The 18,486-nt window shown below is 38.9% G+C and overlaps 2 protein-coding genes across 7 annotated transcripts; one reads left to right on the plus strand and one right to left on the minus strand.

Moving 5' to 3' along the window:
- Positions 1–1,680: 1,680 nt before the first annotated feature.
- Positions 1,681–9,401, minus strand: LOC121886066 (bromodomain-containing protein 3-like). 5 transcript variants are annotated; one of them, XM_042395971.1, is made up of 11 exons: positions 9,297–9,401; positions 6,604–6,965; positions 5,354–5,491; positions 5,134–5,269; positions 3,977–4,101; positions 3,538–3,882; positions 3,323–3,451; positions 3,033–3,230; positions 2,432–2,577; positions 2,070–2,344; positions 1,681–1,924 (listed from the first exon to the last, which is right to left on the minus strand). In XM_042395971.1, the coding sequence occupies exons 2-11, from the start codon at positions 6,796–6,798 to the stop codon at positions 1,821–1,823; spliced, it is 1,791 nt and encodes a 596-aa protein (XP_042251905.1). In that variant the 5' UTR covers positions 6,799–6,965; positions 9,297–9,401; the 3' UTR covers positions 1,681–1,820. The 5 variants fall into 5 exon arrangements, with proteins under 5 accessions (XP_042251905.1, XP_042251907.1, XP_042251908.1 ...); XM_042395973.1 differs by lacking the exon at positions 9,297–9,401 and adding an exon at positions 9,027–9,290 and having other exon boundaries at positions 3,538–3,879; XM_042395974.1 differs by lacking the exon at positions 9,297–9,401 and adding an exon at positions 9,027–9,290 and having other exon boundaries at positions 3,048–3,230.
- Positions 9,402–9,910: 509 nt separating this feature from the next.
- LOC121886232 (WD repeat-containing protein 5) lies at positions 9,911–17,521 on the plus strand. 2 transcript variants are annotated; one of them, XM_042396179.1, is made up of 14 exons: positions 9,911–10,106; positions 11,774–11,883; positions 12,071–12,179; positions 12,307–12,380; positions 12,634–12,723; positions 13,069–13,158; positions 13,301–13,384; positions 13,469–13,524; positions 15,701–15,747; positions 15,942–16,017; positions 16,205–16,238; positions 16,489–16,563; positions 16,719–16,806; positions 16,975–17,521. In XM_042396179.1, the coding sequence occupies exons 2-14, from the start codon at positions 11,788–11,790 to the stop codon at positions 17,073–17,075; spliced, it is 1,020 nt and encodes a 339-aa protein (XP_042252113.1). In that variant the 5' UTR covers positions 9,911–10,106; positions 11,774–11,787; the 3' UTR covers positions 17,076–17,521. The 2 variants fall into 2 exon arrangements, with proteins under 2 accessions (XP_042252113.1, XP_042252114.1); XM_042396180.1 differs by having other exon boundaries at positions 11,778–11,883.
- The last annotated feature ends 965 nt before the right edge of the window (positions 17,522–18,486 follow it).

Genomic DNA, 18,486 nt, shown 5'->3' on the forward strand with positions numbered 1-18,486 from the left:
ACTGTAAACAGAAAGTAAATAAACAGTAAATATAAGTGGACATGAAGTTCACTTGGACGCATAACTGAACTCAAGTTAAGTTTTTTGCAAGCTTCATACTTTCATACCACAATTTTAAAAAAACCCCGGACAGAGAGAACACGCAAACACCACATTATGCTGTAATTATTCAGCATAGTCATTTATAGTAAATGGACTACGACATGACAAACACTAGTGTGGCCCTTTAAAAAGGTCTATGGAGGTTATTTACTGTTCTGCATTGAATAATCATGGTTGGCACTGAGAAAGGTGAATGTCAAATTGAGTTATTCATGCAGGGATGGGAATTCAAAAGACAGGTCAAGAAATAAAAAAGGAAACATCTTAAATGTCAAAAGAAAAGGTTACATGTAAGTTGTTTCCAACATGAAGTGCAAAATGGTATCAACTATAGGAATGATATTCATTTTTCATTGCTGAAAAGATGAATCAGGATCATTTACAACATATTCAGGAGGGTGCATGTTAGACCTGCAGTTACAAGTGATTAACTGGTAAGAGACTGTATAGACAGTTGCCTCAAATATACTGCAGGGCACATTATTGACTGCAATATGGCATCCTCCCCACAAAGGCATAAGAGTTATACTATTTCTGATATTTTTTGACTGAAATTTCTATAGCATATATTTAACAGGCAACAATACCAGCCCACTGAGGAAACTTGGAACTTAGATGTTGTGCTGTCAGTTCAGTATTGGTTCATCTACATCTCAAGTGATTAAAAAAACGAATCACTATTTTTTTCCTGATATAGAAATAAATTGAAATATTGTGTCGTCTATAATACAGTTTTCGGAAACAAAAATTGCTTCAAGAGTTTCATTTCATATTGCATTTTAAATTGACATCCTGACATGCATCTCAAACAGCAGCCGGGACACATGAGCAGATTGAGGTTGAGATGCAGAATTAACACCTTAATCTACATGTGAGATTTTTGAGGGTAATTTTTAAATCTTGGTTTCCAACTGGTTAAGATTTATGAGTAAAAAGCGATATATGATTGTAACAGAAAAGAAAAAAGAAATTAAACAACCACTCCTTACACAAGAACATGTTAAATGTGGTGGATATCCAGAGCTGTGTACCCATACACACTAGTTCCTTTGTTACTCCTTCTAACTTGTAACTCTTTCCGTATTTTATTATGTCCTATCAAAAATAAACCTAAGTATACTGCCCACTATAACAGATATCTAGATATCTATGTCACACTACCAATTAGGAGCTCTTGTAACATCACAGTTTTCTTGAAACTGTTTCTTGTTTTAATTCTTACAGTACAGTAGACATTTTGAATTCATCATACATAAAATGAAACAAATGATTTTAAGCTAAATGACCCAACCCATAGCTTAAACAGATGCTTCTGAGGGCTTTCTAGTTCAACAAATGGATGTTTTAAAGTGCATGACTGAAATTATATGATGCATTTGAAAAGGCCTATAATAATTAAACTGTATAAATAAAATGAATGGCAGGAACAGGATATTGGTTGAAACTCAGATGTTATGAAATGTGTTTTAGCTCAGCAATATTTCCAATCCAGACATGCTTCAGATTTATAGCGTCTGATAAGAAACCCCGGTGACGGATATTGCGATTTATAAAGAAAGAGAAGGAGAAAAGCCACACTGAATGCAAAAATGGTGGGAAGTTTAATAAACCGTGTATTAAACATATAACAACTAGAAAAATAAGCATGTTAACATTAGTGAAAACACTCTCTTTTGGTCACAGAACAAAGAAATAAATAAAAAACATTACTGCAGCCCTCATGAGTCACTGTTTTCTGAACTGGAGTCAGTGGAGCTGCTGGTGACAGAATCTGAGGAAGTGCTGCTGCTGACATGATGTGATGCAGCTTGACTGCTTTTCTCTGGGTTAAGGAAAATAAAGGAAGCAAAATCACCAATTAAATGCTACAGATGTTGATGGATCCTTTGCATTTAAAATTATTTGGCTAATAAACACCTTAATATCAAACGATTCAAAGGAAGATGGCGGAAAGGCTTTGTACTTACTCTGAAATTTCTTAAATTTCTTGTACAGACAAGACTTGACATATCTCTCCAGCTCACGCAGAGTGGACGGCTTCAGTTTCTCAAAGTCAATCTCGATCTCATCTTGGTTGGTGTCACACACCGAAGGCTCTCGTGTCTGAATGATGTGCACCACGCGACCCAGCTTCATGCCGGGTAAGCGGTTAATGTCAAGGCTCAGTTGGTGTTTCTCATCGTATGTCATCGGCAGACATTCGCCTTCTGAATCACAGTCTTTGCTTCCCTTCCACGGATGCCTGGAATGAAAGACGACGGAGTCAAAGGTCTCGATGAAAGTGACGCGCTATGAATAAAGAGTTTATCGGTTATGTAACATGTCATACCTGGAGCTGGAATTCAAGGCACATTTGGAATTTGTACTGCCTTTATTTGGCCTGTGGTCCTCTTTCTTGTCCTTCTCTTTTTTCTTCTTTGGTTTAATCAAGGGGGCTTCAGAGAGGGCAGCCAGCTGTCCGTGAACAGTTTTCAGCTGAGTAGAGTGTCAACAGAAATAGGTTAGAGCAATTATAGAGGTAACAACAACCAAAACAGCAGCATGAAGAAATCAAAGAAATTGGGAGCCAGAGAGTGTTTGCTAGCAAGTTGGAGAAGATGCTAAAAACTCACTGAGCAGTTAAATGTAAGTTCAGCATATGATTTTAACAGTCTACAATATCCTTTTTGTGCATATATTCTCCCCTGTTGTATATTTAACAGCCACAAAATAAAAACTTTTAGTGAGATTTGACCTCATACAACAGCTATATTTTGACTGTATTTAACAGCACACAGAAGGGGTTTCCAGGTCAATGAATCCATCAGGAGAACATGTATGTTGCAAAGCAGAGCGTAACTAACGCGTCTGTCTGGGAAACAGGTTTGGAGTAGCAGACTGATGTTGATTTAACAAGACTTTGTTTTATAGAGAGCCACGCAGGAACCCACCTGTTCTGCACCCACCTGTTCTTGCAACTCGGCAAGTCGGGTGGCACGATCGTCTGCTGAGTCGGACGTGTCCAAGCTGGACGAGCCTGTGCCGCTTATTCCCCTAAAACCTGAACTGTTAGCAGATGTTGCGCTCACTGGTGAAATCAATTCAACGGGCTCGTCTGGCATCTTTGCAAACCTCTTCTCAAAAACGCCCTGAAGCAAACACATGCACACAGGAAAGGGAATCAAGGGAAATGGAAAGTCGTACAGAGTCTCGGGACGACTTTAATTATTTCAAAACACACCTGAAGTCTCCTGGCCTTGGTGACGACATCATGATGTTGAGGGTTGTATTTGTAGCAGTTTGAAAAAATCAACCTCACATCTGCAGCGAATCCTTGTGCATCCTGGTACTCTTGTCCATCCATTTTTTTCTGGAAATTAAAAACACAAAGTTATCGAAGACAACATCCATGACTGAAATAAAGAGAACCAAAGAAGAGAAGTATACAGTTCATACTTTTACAGTGCTGAGATCCATGGGGTATTTGATGATGTCATGGTAATCATGTAGCTGCAGTGCTTCGGTGTCGACAGGCTTGTAGAAAGGCCAGGCGTAGGCTGCGTGTTTCTTCGAGAGCATTTCCTTCAGGATGTTGTTGCAGTACTCGAGCTGTTCGCTCAGTCTGCCCTGTTCATTTTCTCGTAGCGGCGATTCCTTTTCATCAAAGTTGTTCTTAGAAGGATTGACGGCTCGGCCTGCGCCTTCACCTCTCCTCTTGCTTTCCGATAAATCACTCAAACTGATTATCACTGCTGAGGACAAATCGGTTGTGGCGTCTTCCTTCCTCTTCAGCCCTTTCTTCTTCATTGGCATACAAAAAAAACAAAAAAACAATAAGGCTCTGTGATTTCAAGATAATATGATTTTAGGATCCAAGGCACAAATGGTGACTCACCTTCACGGCGGTTTGTGATGACTGTTTGGGAGTTGAGGAAGAGCTGGAGGGCGTGTAACTGTTGCTTGGTTGAGATGTAACAGTTGTACCTGAGGGACATGTTGTCACACTTCCAACCTGCCCACCTGTATACATGTATTAACAGGAATTAAAGGAGACAAAGCAGAAAAATACACCTATTTCCATTTTCTAAAGTGTGCAAGGTGAATTTAGATTTTTTTCTTGCAACAATGTTTGTCTTTTCTGGCCAAAAGATTATTGCGCCTCACATCTTTTTGGTAAGCATGAAGTGATCGAAGACAAGGTGTCAAATTAAAGAGGGTCAATGATGCAGTTAATCACTGCTGATGGCTGAACTGCCAGACTTATGGGTGTCACCGATGGTCATATCTCTGTGCACAGGATGCTCAGTGTCCCTTCCATGCTTACACATCTGTGGTGGAGGCTACCTTCCCTTGATCAAACGGATGTGCCAGTGAACGTGCAAAGATAGCATTATGTCAATAAGAGACAGTGCCCAGGGAAGTTAATTAGAAGGCTGGTCAGTAGTATAATATTTTGGTTCTCTGTGAGGTGATTAAAGGCCAGCATAAGCCTGTTTTATTTTGAGAAATGAGGAAGATGTTGAGACATTATTGTCTCCAAGCCAGGTGCAACTGATACATTTTAGAGAAGTCTGAGACACCATTGTTTCTAAGATGAATCATACTTGGATCGTTACCAAAGCGTCAAGGTCACTACTGAACTCAGCAATAATGGCAGCTTTGAATATGGTTAAAAAAACGAGGTGGAGTCTAGAAAATAAGCTCCACATTAGGTGGGATAATGAAAAGATATATAATATGATGTTTTATGACTTTGCATTAGGTTCTTAATACCGGGATCAAGGCCTAGGTTTGCATTGTATTGCTCTTTATATTCTATTCACATTGAACTCTACCAGCTTCAAGTGTATTCTTTGAGTCTTTCTCTTAGAAGTGTTGAATTTAATGCTAAATTGTGGGTAATCTGAAGATTTATCGGCCCATCTGAAGATTTCACATGACACATTCTTCAAACATGTCACCCCTGGCTGCTTCATGAGTATATGTAAATTCAGAATTTCTGAAACTCAAATTCCTCTCTATTTGCTGTAGCAGCCTGGTGCAGCTCATTACCTGAAATGCTACTTTTCTTGCCCTTCCCTTTGGCTGCATGAGGTAAAAGCTCCACTTCGCTTTGAGGCATCTGGGCAACTTTTTGCAAGAAAATCTTTTCCAAGGCGAGGGCCATCAGCACTATGTCATCTGTAGGCTACAAGACAGAGGGAAATCTATGAGGATCTAGCATCTGTGAAGCCGGCCGGCGCAATGCATTTCTAATCAGGAAGTTTCTCACCTTGTTGTATATGTAGCAGTTGGTGAACATGGTGTTGAAGTCTTGCAAACATTCGCTGGCGCTCCAGTAGTAGTTGTTCTCTAGTCGTTTCTTGATGGTTCCCAAGTCCATGGGAGATGTTATTATCTTATGATAATCCTGATTAAGAGAAAGAGTCAATGTGTCAGATAAATGTAGTCTCGCTTTTTGTTTCTGTCCCACATCTACAAAGGGATCCACTAAAGTCTGACTGATAAAAAAAACAGTACACAGTGCACAATTCCTATATTTTAAGAATTATTCTTATATTTAAACAACTTCCAGAATCATTCCAGTTTATACATTTTTTTTCATACTATTGTCCATCATTCCTATCAGTCATAACATGATGAAAGAAAAAAGAGAAGTCAAATGATGAAATCATTACCCAAACTGTAATTAACATCCCACAACCAATAGAAACAACAGTCAAAGCTATGTAAATCACACCCGAGTTGTTGGTACGTAGTCATGGAGATGGTTTTGATTCTCTTATTTATATATGTCTCTTAGATTTCTGCCTCCACGCCGGCACAATGGTGGTGAATGGAATTTTGTTTCAAATGCCATTTCAATTTATCTCTTCAGAGAACATCTCTTTCCAAAAGCCATGTCCTAGTTACGCTTGATAATCCATTTACTTCACTGTGAACGGTACAAATGCAGTATTAAAGAATCAAGCAATTTTAGGGTTATATGGGTATATGCTTTAAATATTGGATGTGACTGAGATTGAGTATGATGCCACATTCCAATGTCTCTATACTCACTGTGTTGTGTTGTTTAAGTGGGTTGTGCATGAGGATTAGAAGACAACCAAAACCATGGTGGAAACAAAAAACAGTGAACATTTTTTTTTTCCAACTGCAATGAAAGAATGACAAAGACATCAGAGGAAATTTAAGGATTTTAAAGCAGTTTTACTCCAGTGACAGAAAAGAGAAAAAGAGAAAGGGATGCTTTTCCACAACACAAATGCACATATGACATTTTAACAGATCACAGTTGAACAATGGGAGGTGTTGAGTGAAAAAAATCAGCAAATTCAAGGCTCCAAAGCCTAAACGCTGCTTTAATTTGTTTGTAGAAACAAAGGTGTTTTACTGTACATCAGAACCTGAAAAAATATATTTGGCTGCAGATATACAGCTGCACATTGAAGTGTTGTGAAAAACGCTAAATGTAAGCAACTGTGAAGAACATTTACATCACACAACGTGCACAATACTCACTGATAGTCCAAGAGCGACTGCATCGACGGGACTGTGAAAAGGCCAGGCAAAGTGGTGGCGCCAAAGGGATCTGATCACTACATTCTGCATGAACTGCAGCTGGTTGGTCCTCCGGCCTGCCTTGTTGGGATTGGTCACCTCAGGAGGCGGAGGATTCACAAGCTGCGGCGCATCCGGTTCTGCGTCTGCTGACATGGTGATGGCAGCAGGATCGGACTGGTCTTCAACAAATAAACACAACCTCTTGCTGGTTTCTATTATCTTCTGTGAATCATGTAGCTTTCGTGTTTCTCGTGATCAAAGGCTCCGAAGGAACAAAGGACCACTTCATGCATCGTTTTTCTCATAGCACACACTATGACCTGTTGGAATAGAAAAAGAAATAAAAGTTACGAGTGTGGTAGATAAGAGAATTATTGCCATGTTCCAGAAATCAATAAGAAGCCTTCGCTGAGATTTTGGTTCTCAGGAGTGTGTGCAGACTGTATTTGATTGACATCTTCCTCACTATTCTGTTAGCATCTTTATGATTCTGTATGCATAGATGGAGTCTGGTGACTTCACCTAATGTCAAGCATAGCACTGCCCACCTTCAGCTTGACCAGAGGTCTAATCAGCCAGAATAAGTGACACCTGTGTAGGTGTGCAGGGGCCTTTAATGTACTGTAGCGTGGAATTTAAAAAAAAAAAAAATGTATGTCTTGTTATATACTGTATATTGAAAGGATTATATATTTTTAGTTTCTTTTCTAATTTTACTGACAAATGTTTTATAATTACAGTGATTGACTTTCTGGACAAGCCATAGAAAATCTGGGGCCTGTACTATGAAGCAAGTTCAACATACGCAGGATATCTTTTCATTAGCTGGCTTCACTGAGCCTAACATTGGCCGTCCAGATAACCAGTACTATAAATGTTGCATTTATAATCATGGGAGCCAATTAACAGTGTGTGGATTATTGTTCTAATAAAAGTCAATCCTTTGTGTTTATTTCCAGTTATCATCACACAGTTGTCTCATGTTATTCTGAACTGCAGTGATTAAATCAGAGTGTAAAATCATCCACACTGTCAGCTGGCACTCTGGGGGTAAAATAAAGTTTGCACTATCGCAGCTAAAATCATCATTATGCGTTTAGTGTCGTAAATGATCTCTCTGCTTGTTAGAAGCTCTGTTTTAAAACCAGAGTGGAAATAAAAAGCCTGGAACAATAAAATGTTTCTACTGATCTATAAAAATATATATTGCTCTTTTATACTTCTCACTTTATTGTAACTCAGGACTTTTTTCCAGCGATCTGATTGGTCAGTGGCCGGGGTGTTGACAGGTTGTGATCCGATCCTCTGAAGTTAACCTGCACTGGAGTGGGTTAGCTGTTCAGCATAAGTTGCCATGGTGATGTACCCCAGTAAGAGGTAAACCACCATCGTAACCCTGAAAACCCAGAGTTAAACCTGAAGTTACCTCACTAACCCCAAATCCTGCTTCATAGTAGAGGCCTCTGGGGCCATGCAAAGTTGATTTTATCAGATTTTATCACACAGCTGACAGTGTGGATGATTTTACACTCTGATTAAATCACTGCAGCTCAGAATAACATGAGACAACTGTGTGATGATAACTGGAAATAAAAATGAAATATTGTCTTTTACTCGAAAAATAATCCACACACTGTTAATTGGCTCCCATGATTGTAAATGCAACATTTGGGTCAGCTTCGGTAGCGGAAACAGTCTGGCATTACTTTTAAGTTTGGTGACACTGGTTAACAAGGCTCAGTGAAGCCAGCTCACCCAGAGAGAGCTGGACTAAGTTGAACATGCTTTGTAGTGCAGACCTCTGTATTGTCAGAGAGCACTGAAACATTCGGTCTAATTGTTGACATGACATTTTAACAAATATTAAAGTGGCTTTCCTTAACTTGGGGGGAAATTTAGGATTGATGAAATACTGATTTAAATTCCTGTTAAATTCTTTGTTTTATTGAAAACACAAAGATTGTCAAGAAACACGCAGTTACACAGTGAACAAGCTAACACTATCATATGAAGACGGTTTGGAAGGAAAAATACAGCTTCACAGACAGTTAAGTTTGAGTTAAGTTTTAACTTTGTGTCTCTGGCTTTTTATCTCAAACCATTATCACTTTACTGACGACACGTTACCATGAAAGCTAACTTAACGTACTAAGTAAGAAACTGGACAGATGGCAAATAATTAGTCTATCGGGTTTTAAAGAAGCACAATAAATATTTCTCAGGGAAAGCAAAGAGCACACCTTCAGCATGGAGAGCTAACGTCATAACTGAAACTCTGTGTGAGCTGTTGTTAGCTAACATTATGCTGTCAGCTGCACAAAGAAAAGGAATAACCATTATCATGGTTGAATTTCATGCTGCCTACTTGGAATTTTGCTTACAATGGTCAATCCGACAGTCCCGGTTTGTTTTGAGGAGGTAAATTTTCAGCGCAAAGCCACAGAATGTGTTCACACAGCCCCTGCGGAGCGGTTAGCCACCTTCAGATAACAGCAGCAGTGGGTACGTGTTTCGCGGGGGATGACGGGAAAACAAAGAAAACAACTGAAGTTTTTACTGTTTGGTTTTATAAAGGAAGAGTTTAGGAGCTGCGGTACTTCAGAGCAGGCTACAGCCCGCGCACATGTCTACCAGAGAGCCGCAGGACGCACCGTTAGATCAGTTGCGGGACTGAAAACTTCCCTGCCGAACTTGCTCCAGGACAGCGTGGATCGTCGGCGGATTATAAACCGAAGATACAGTTTGATTACTGCCACCTTCTGTTCCGGAGTGCACAGACTCAAACCGATTTATAAAGTATTACAAGTAGTCAAGCAAAATCAAAAAAGCTACAAAGGCCCCCGATTTTTGAAACTTATAAAATTATTGACTAATGTTACTAGATTATTCATCTGCAATACTACCATTACTACTACTACTAATAATAATTATAATAATATTATACAATATATAATAAAATATTAACTACAAAAAATCCATTTCCTCTTCACTCCCAAAAATAGCATATCCATGACTGTATTCTTTTTGACAATGATAAATAATATTTAATTTAATTTGTACCACATTTTTGTGCGGTACAAAGTGCTACAAAGTGCTATGGTATTAATAAAATAGAACACACAACATAAGAGAAAATAATGTCAAGAAAAAGGTGGTGGCACCCTTTTTTCATTATTTTTACCTTCAAAAATAATGTCACGTTACCAATACCTGTTATACCTTTACGACTTTCTGTCCCTTTTTTGTTTCCGTTACTCCTGAGGGTAATGCGCAGGCGCACAGAAACACCACCGCACGATTCCCCGCTTCTCCTCGCAGCTTCCTCCTCGCATGCAAACATCTAAGAGCCACCCGTGTGAAATATGCGTTCTTCGTGATCAACTAAATACAAATACGTGGATTTTTTCCTCCCAGTCTTTGCCAGGAGTAACAATCTGACCGTGAATCTGCGTTAAATCCCCGTGAGTATCGCTTTCTGAGTGATTGCTCATTGTGTGAATGGAGGGCCCCTCCGGAGCAGCTAACAGTTTGTCAACAGCATCAGTTCATTTAAGGCAGACGGCTTAATGATCACATAGCTCTCAGCTCTCAGTATGAAACCAAAGGATTTCAGACCGTGTTGTCATTTGTTTCTGTCGGGCTTTAAATCCTTAAAGCTGAAATAAATGTTTACTGTAGGATGTCAGGGTTGGACTTGTCAGGGACTATGTGCCTTTGTTTGCTTTTCCTTTTCCTTTTCCTTTTCGATTTATTGCATTTAAACACGATTCCACGTTAACATATTTTTAATTAATTCCAACCTCTCTTGGTTGACAGTAGAAATTTTTTCTTTCCAGTCATTTAACTGAAACATTTAGGGCAAATCAACGGTAGGTTAGCTAGCTTTGGCTAGCTGAAACACGTAACGTCAGCTACATTTATAAATAAAACCACACATTTTATGGTTTTTAACTACCAAACACTAGAAAATACGCTATTCTGTGCCAGCCGACTTTATTTACATTTACTGAGAATTACAGCATTATTTCAGAGTAGTTGTACAGCTGTGATTTGACATCAATGGTTCTCAAAGTGGGGTCCGGGGACGCCCAGGGGTCCTTGAGGGTGTTCCTGGGGGTCCCAAGCAAAAAGAGGAATAATTTATTTTCACTATGATTCCATCTATAAGTACCATAATGACAGAATGTATGACTGTTTTGGTTATGAGTTTCATACACTTTGTGTAATAAAACGTCTAAAAATAAAGATCTTATCAGATGGGGGACCCTGGGACAAAATCTTATCAAATGGGGGTCCGTGATCTAATTTGTGTCAGTTTAGGGGTCCTTGATGTGAAAAAGTTTGAGAACCACTGCTCTACATACATGACCAGCATAATTATCAAAGGGGCCTCTGGGAATTTGTGTTCAAAGATCCCCTCCAGACATGTTTTAAGATGTATATAAAATACTCTACTTTGAATAATATGTGTTTGATATAGTTTATCCACAAAAAAAGTATAGTTATCTCATTAAAATCCTTAAAATGACATCTCCTCCTTCTCCCTCATTAACAATTTCAAAGTCTATGATTATGCAAATCTATTTTATTTAATAAGTTTAACTGTTGGTATACAAGATTTCTCTTTGTTTTCTATAAAGTTCATTCTCAGTGTTTGTGCACTGGAGGCTTCAAGTTTCCACATCACACTTGTGTACGTTGAATACTGAAGCAGGATTGGCTTCTAAACTAGTTGTGATGTCACAAATTTTGCTTGTAGCCCCGCCCCTTAAAACTGGATTTTAATAAGCTCGGAGAAACTTTCCACTTTCAGCAGATGAATGTGAAAACAGTCTTCTACTGTCAAACTCTACATATACATCACTCTGCACAGTGAAACTCAAATATTCAACTCTAGGAACAAGAAGAAAAACATTTTTTAGTGGAGGGAGACTTTAATCATTTTGTCAATGAAAACTGGAATATCTTGTATAATATAAATAAAAATCACTGAATCTTATAATGTATGAATTTGTGTTAAAAACCTCAGCTTGCATGCAGTGTGTTATGCAGTTGTGAACGTGGCATTGTGTAATAACTTATATAGAATTTCACTTTTAACATGCATCCCTTTCTTCTTTGTTTCAAGATAGTGCACAGTAGATGCCCATTTCCCTCACCATGGCAACAGAGGATAAGAAACCAGAGACTGACACAAAACCTCCAGTGGTGCCATCAGCGTCTGCCAGTCAAAGCAAGGTTTGAATTTTTTTTTTTCAATGTTTTTAATGTTTCCTGCAACTTCCAACTCTGCTGTTAACTGCAGCAACGTACTTATTAGTTCATTTCTGATAACGGTAGGCAGGGTGAGGAAGTATCCAAATGTAGAAATGGAATTTTTTTTTCCTCTAACATCATTATTGATAAATGTCATTTTCATTTACAGTCCGCTCCCGCCAAACCTAACTACAGCCTGAAATTCACATTAGCCGGCCACACTAAAGCCGTCTCCTCTGTCAAGTTCAGTCCGAGTGGAGAATGGCTCGCCAGCTCATGTAAGTTCCTTTCAACCACCTTTTTGTTATTTGTCTTTATTACTATCAAACCGTATTGTGAGCAAAATCTATTTACTGTTTCTGTTTGTAGCAACACTGAATGCTTTTTTTTTTTTTTTCTTTACAGCTGCTGATAAACTCATCAAAATCTGGGGAGCATATGACGGCAAATTTGAGAAAACCATATCTGGACACAAACTTGTGAGTGTCGTCTTTATTACTGCAGCGTTTAGGGTTTTGAGAGATGGGATTGTATTTGTTCTTTTACATCATCCTTGATTAAAAACGATACAAAAAGCAGAACTTACCATGCATCATGTATTATTTTCAGTTTCAAAATGATAAATCCTTAGCCATAGTTTCAGTATTTTCTTTTCTTTCATCAGTTTTACCTTTGCTTTCTTAATCAGAGCATTGAATTCTATGTGACTATTTATTTCCCATGAATGCTCAGGGCATATCTGACGTGGCCTGGTCCTCAGACTCCAACCTCCTGGTGTCTGCGTCTGACGACAAAACCCTGAAGATCTGGGACGTGAGCTCGGTAAGAGAGCGGACGATTGTGCGTGTTTGTGAGTGTGAACGGTAAAAGCCTGTCTACACAAAGACTCCAGTAGCGACTTCCACACTCGTGTCTTGTAGCATTACACATTTATGAAGTATGAAAATGAAATCCGTGCTCACTCTTTGGATTCATAGCTGCGGTTCCTGTTGCTCTTAAATTTTTATCACCATTAAAGCTGCATTCACTTCCACTGCGAACTAGCCGAATGTGATCTGATACCGCTCGTGCTTTGAGTAAAGAGGCGTTTTTCACTTCTGTTGCCAGGGAGACGTTTGTGACATTTTCAACTCGCCTTTTTCTTTTTTTTTTTGTTGTTGAATACAGGGGAAATGCTTAAAAACTCTAAAAGGTCACAGCAACTACGTCTTCTGCTGCAACTTCAACCCCCAGTCCAATCTTATCGTGTCAGGATCGGTGAGTACGAAACTCTTGTCAAGAAACAAGCAGTAAAACGGAAACCTGACTTTAGACCTTTGCTCAAGCTACAGTTCTAAAAAGCATGTATGTGTGTGTGTGGTTTTGAAGAAAAAGTGATATTTTTTTTGTTTGTTTCCAGTTTGATGAGAGTGTAAGGATATGGGACGTGAAGACTGGGAAATGTTTGAAAACGTTGCCGGCTCATTCTGACCCTGTCTCTGCTGTAAGTTTTTTTTTTTTAATATATATCATTAACATTAGCAGAATGTTGTAGACCAGTAATGTGATGATCTGTCTCGGCTCGCAGGTTCATTTCAACAGAGACGGCTCCCTGATCGTGTCCAGTAGCTACGACGGCCTTTGGTAAGAACAAACTATGTTATTACCCCCTTTTTTAAAAAAAAAAACTGACATGGCAATAGTCAACACAATTAAATGCAGTAACTTTTCTTATTCACTGTTACTGTAGATGTGATGCTGAGTAAAGCACTTGTCATGTTGCAGTGGAAAATAATCACATTGTGTGTTTCATTAGCAGATTACAACTCAGTTTAAAACCTAATGGATTTTATAATTTAATTGACTGTCACAATACAACATGCAGTTATGTACAAATTCCCTTACAAGGACAATTTTCCTGCTTTCAGACATTCACAATTTTCTGTAATAAAGGAAATTATGAGAGGAATAGAAATAAATAACAGTAATGTAATGGTCCTGCAAGAGGCACATTCCAATGATAGGTTTATTGCACTAAAGCTTTACAATATTCAACAAAACTAAAATCATGTATTAATAACCTCTGACTGAAAATAAACCACAATTTATATTCCAATCATGAAATATCACCTTTTAGGTTACCTGTTAGCTTAGTGACAACCTCTAATAGAGTGTCATAAATAAGCATATTTCACTTAAAATGAAATACTGTATTTTTATGTCATATTTGCAGCTTTAACATTATATACAGCAGTACTGCATTTCTTTATACTAGCAAGCAAACTCTCTCAAGATGATACTTTGCCCTTTTAAAGTGGATGTGAAGCAGTCAATCAACTTAACGTGATTTACTGAATGGATTTCCATTCATTCCTGGATGTAAAATAGAGTTTTACAGGGTTAAAGCCAAGGACAGAACAGCCCATTTTCATAAACCGCCGCTGAAACAGACAACAGTACTGCTGCTCTGTCTAGCGGCACTAAAGAGAGAGAGAGCCTCTGATGAGCAGTGACTGCAGGGTTTGCAGTGAACAGGTTTGGGAGGAAGATTACATAAAGGAGAATATCTTTGAGTCGGGTGAGCTGGTGGTTCACTGGACCAAAATCCTGAAGTTGCTCCGTATGTTTTCAGTTTCACCGCCTGTAACGTTTGCTCTACCAACCGCCCCACATCCTCTGACAACAGCAGTACAGTCATCAGTCTGCCACAGGGAAAGGGCTCCAAGACACGCCAGCCAGGCAGGGAAAACACATTCTTGGAATATGCTGGGCCATATGCAGAAATGCTAATTAGAGCAGGCATTTTTACTACAGAGCTCCATAATTTCAATAATACACTTTTCTAGAGTATCTGGCTGACTGACTCGTGTGTTGCATGTAGTATTGTGGCATCTATGATTGGTTGTTGTTTTGAGTTCACATTGATCAATACGGATTGATACTATGATTGTGGGATAAATGCTCAGACGGTGTCTCAGTTTTTTGGAAATGGTGGTTGCATTTCACTGAGCTGGAGCATCCAGGAAGTACGCTGGGATTTGAAGCCAATTTGACATATTTGCCGAGGGAAAGGAGTGGCTGTAAAATGGTATAAATATTTTTTGAGTGTCACAACCCCCGCAAAATGACTTTTCACTATCAGAATTCAATCCATTCAGTCTGATAACATTTGGAAAGTCCAGAAGAGCTGCAAGATTGAGTTATTTTGTCCCATTTAAATTAGCAGAGGGCTAACCAGACATTGGCCGGCTTGGTTGGCAGAAGTCTCTGGTGCGCATGCTCTATAGTAGGTCTATCTGCAGACTCGCAGTATCTACACAACACACCCACTTGGTTAGATTTAACCATGAGCAACGGCATGGTTAGGGGTGTAGCATGCTGTTATGATGACAACATCAGGGTGTGTATCTCTAATAACTTGAACTAAATTGTTTTACAAAATGATCAAGCCTAGTTAATTGACTGTTGTGACCCTCCAGACACAGTTCAGTTATGATTAATGCTTTTCAAAGAACGTGTTCTCATAGCTTTCTTTTACTGCTGCCACTTTTTAATCCAGGTTCTGTGTCTGTGAGCAGACAGCAGAACATGTTTAAATAGACCACTAAATGACTCAACGTATGTATGTCGGGACTAAACGTGAGTTCTTTCCACGTGGAAGTCAAACTCAAAGATTTGCTGAGACGATGCCCTGAAATGTGCAGCTAATCTCTACCGATGCCTCCTGTGTTCACTTCTGTCTGTATGATTCATTTATTCATCGTGTCTTCTGACGGCTCCTAATTAAATGACAAATTTGTTGTTGTTTTTCCATTCACAGCCGAATCTGGGACACAGCATCAGGGCAGTGTTTAAAGACACTCATAGGTAAGATTATTCAGTATGTGCAGCAAATCTGTTTAATTGGCAATAAGTGGTGTAATGGTTTGTTGTGTGTAGTTTAGTGACAGAAAATCCTAATGAATTGAGGCATTAAATGTGTGAAAAAGTCAAAGTGCTTGAAGGTGTTTAGATATAATTGACTGCTGGTTGTGTGCTGACTGTTCTCCTGTTGTTGTTAGATGACGACAACCCTCCTGTGTCATTTGTGAAGTTTTCCCCCAACGGGAAATACATCCTGGCTGCTACACTGGATAAGTGAGTATTATAACTCTCATTATCTGCTTCTTTTTTTATACCATTTCACCAGCAGAGGGCGGTGTAACACTATGATAATCTCGCCTCACCTGCAGCTTTCTGTAAACAGAACGTACATGTGATGAATGATAAGTTTGATGTTTAGCTGTTAAACAGTCGCACCGCTGTGTTTGTGTTTTACTTTCAGCACGCTCAAGTTGTGGGACTACAGCAAAGGAAAGGTGAGATGCTTTGACAAACGGCTAATGTTTTCAGATCTACTGACGAAATTCATCTTGCAAATCTTATGTTTCCTGTCAAGTAACATTAATATGCAAATCTCTCTTAATCTCGATCATGATGACATGTTTAATCTCACTTTAGAATTAAGAAAAAACGTTGCATTGGAGGACTAAACTACATTTCTTCATCTTTCTTTAGCATTTAGCACGTACAAATATGTAACTTTTCATTGTTCTTCCAACGTTTCAGTGCTTGAAAACGTACACCGGCCATAAAAATGAGAAGTACTGCATATTCGCAAATTTCTCCGTCACCGGTGGAAAGGTAAGAGCTTTGAAGAGTGTTAACAGTTGATCCTCGATGTAACACACAGGATATCTGCTCATTTGTTTGAATAAATCTGTGGTGTTTAATGCCTCACGTGCAGAGTTTATGCATATTTCTGTCGTGAAATCACTGACTGGGCCGGTGTCTTGCAGTGGATCGTGTCGGGCTCGGAGGACAACATGGTGTATATCTGGAACCTGCAGACGAAGGAGATCGTGCAGAAGCTGCAGGGCCACACAGGTGCAGGAGACACACTGTCTAACTTAGTGTGATATGTTTTATGTTCTCATTATTTCTTACCGTGCGCACTGCTCGGCTTTCAAATTGAAATGCATATATGATACGCAGAGACTTTCAATTGTAGTTCTTACCTCCGTTTCCATTGTCCTTCTTGTCTCTTCTTTCCAGACGTCGTCATCTCGACCGCCTGCCACCCGACAGAGAACATCATCGCGTCTGCGGCTTTAGAAAACGACAAAACCATCAAGCTATGGAGAAGCGACTGCTAAGCCCCTTTTGGATCTGTTTGGCCATTCATATTTCTTTTTTTTTTTTATATATTTTTTTCTACATTTTGTTGTAAGAAAAGCAGACTTTTTTTCTAACAGAGAGCTCCTGCTGGATGCAGAGAGCTTTCAGGTAATGAAATTCAGCAAGGAGAACCAAATAATCAGCCACATCAGACAAACACATCAGCGGCATCAGCTCTGCAGCGGATTCATTCCCTCTTGTCACATCCGAGATATCCCACCTGTCTTCTAACACGTGCTAGATTTTTGTTGTCTGGTTAGAAAAATGGGTGACTTTTGTTCTACTTAACAATGTTTATGTCAGTTCTGGTGCTTCAGTATTTTTAACACTGCATTAACCCTGATGTCACTGCTTCACAACAGCTCCCACACGTGCATTTATGGTCTTGTACAATAAATTAAATGGTTATTTGGCCTTCCTACAATTTTTTTTTGCCTTTATTTTGTCTGTGTAATTGTGTAGTACTGCCTAAATGACTTCAAGGTTTAGAGGTGACTATAACAAAAGGTACCCGAGGATCCCTCTTGTACTATTATTTATTAAAGTGGTACCACTATTACTGTTCCCCCCCCCTTAATATTAAATATCAGATCTCAAGTAAGCGCCGTGTGCCATAACAAGATATATTTTCCAATTTTGTAAGTTCTGTTCTCATTATTAAGGCAACAAATCAGGATTCATGATGTCGCAGATAATAGTTTGATAGTTCAAACGAATGTAAATGTCACTACTTTAATTTTTTTTCCCACAATCCTATCAGAGCAGTGAGTTGAATCCCATTCTGGTCAAACATTCCCATAATTTTAACATTTTACAGTTTACAACAGTGACCAAATGCAGTTTTTTTTTGTGTTTTAGGCTTTGTACATATGACATTTACATGTATTGTGATTTTTTTTATTATTTTTTTTTTAGCTGTCTTTGTTTTTTTTTTATGTTCTCCTCTGCTTGATTAGCTCGTAGTTCTGCGCACAAAGCCAGCAGCATCTGTTCTCTGTAGTTAATCTGGGTTTTGTGGACTATATGTTTGCATATGACAGCTATAACCTGCAACTTAATAAAAACCAGTTTTTGTATGTTTCATGTTATCCAGTCAGAAGCGGAGTGTTTTTGTGCTTTTACGTGCATCATACGTGGATATTATACACACAGAATCAGCTGCCGTCAGTCCAGTTCACTTTAAAGTTTTTTAATAACCTTTCTGTCCATGAAAGATAGAACATCAGAGAACAACCCACAAAGAACAGATGACAAAATTCAATCTCCTTGAAAATAGACAAAAATATAATGAAAGAAGACATTCCCATCTTGCAGCGACAGGTTGAAAATGGCAAAGTAAAGGCGACAGTTACCAAGGTGCCAAAGCCAACTACTCCTCTCACCGCTCGC

Source organism: Thunnus maccoyii, chromosome 19 (assembly GCF_910596095.1).
Source record: "Thunnus maccoyii chromosome 19, fThuMac1.1, whole genome shotgun sequence".
Taxonomy (NCBI): domain Eukaryota; kingdom Metazoa; phylum Chordata; class Actinopteri; order Scombriformes; family Scombridae; genus Thunnus; species Thunnus maccoyii.